We start from the raw sequence: 839 nt of genomic DNA, 5'->3' as shown, positions 1-839 counted from the left end.
TGGCGGCGGTACTCGAGGAAGGTGCAGGCCTTGGTGGCGAGCGCCACCACGTTCTTGCCAACGAAGATGGCCGAGACGCGGCTGTCGCGGAAGAGCGCCATGTTGGCGGCGCGCGCCAGCACGGCCACCACGTTGACGGTGGCGAGGCTGAGCACGGGGTAGAGCATCATCTTTTGGGGCGCGATGTGCTCGCCCTGCATGCTGACCTCGCTGAGCGCCACGCACGGCAGCACGAGCAGCAGCATGTAGCAGTAGAAGAAGGTGAGGCCCTCGGCCCACAGCGGCAGCCCGGTGCGCGGCGGCTCCCACAGGTTGGCCTGCATGTCCAGCAGGTCCAGAAGGTCCAGCGCCACCCAGAAGAGGCGGCCGCGCAGGTCCTCGCGTTTGCGGAAGGTGCGCACGTACTCCATGCGGTCGAGCGCCACGAGCAGCAGGAAGAGGCCGGGCACGCACACCGACAGCAGCAGCGTCAGCGCCTTGCGCGCCACGGGGTCGGCGGCGCCCCGCCGCGCCGCCTTGTAGTTCTGGAAGATGAAGTAGAGCTTGATCTCCAGCACGAAGATGTAGAGGAACCAGAGGATCATGGCGTAGCCGCGCTTGGCCGTGCGCACCTCGGCGCCCACCCACACGGCCACATAGCGCAGCACCAGCAGGAAGCACACGTCGCCCACCAGCACGATGATGCACACGCCGATCTTGCGCGGGCCCTGGTTCTGCTCCACCAGGTACGCGTCCATGACCGCCATGCTGCCCATGATCACAAGCGTGGTCAGGCACACGTGGCGCCGGTCCGGGGGCGGCAGCACCATGGTGGGCCGCCAGGGCCCGGGCCTGGGCGC

General features: G+C 68.3%; 1 protein-coding gene across 1 annotated transcript; it reads right to left on the bottom strand.

Moving 5' to 3' along the window:
• Window positions 1–5: 5 nt before the first annotated feature.
• On the bottom strand, window positions 6–833 carry TMEM121 (transmembrane protein 121; the record flags this gene model as incomplete). The annotated part of the gene is made up of 1 exon (XM_011386909.1): window positions 6–833. A coding segment is annotated over exon 1 (804 nt), but the record flags the coding sequence as incomplete, so codon positions are not given.
• Between the last annotated feature and the right edge of the window lie 6 nt (window positions 834–839).

The sequence above is a fragment of the Pteropus vampyrus genome, unplaced genomic scaffold (assembly GCF_000151845.1).
Source record: "Pteropus vampyrus isolate Shadow unplaced genomic scaffold, Pvam_2.0 Scaffold11963, whole genome shotgun sequence".
Lineage (NCBI taxonomy): Eukaryota > Metazoa > Chordata > Mammalia > Chiroptera > Pteropodidae > Pteropus > Pteropus vampyrus.
This window is presented reverse-complemented; position numbering and strand designations above follow the sequence as displayed.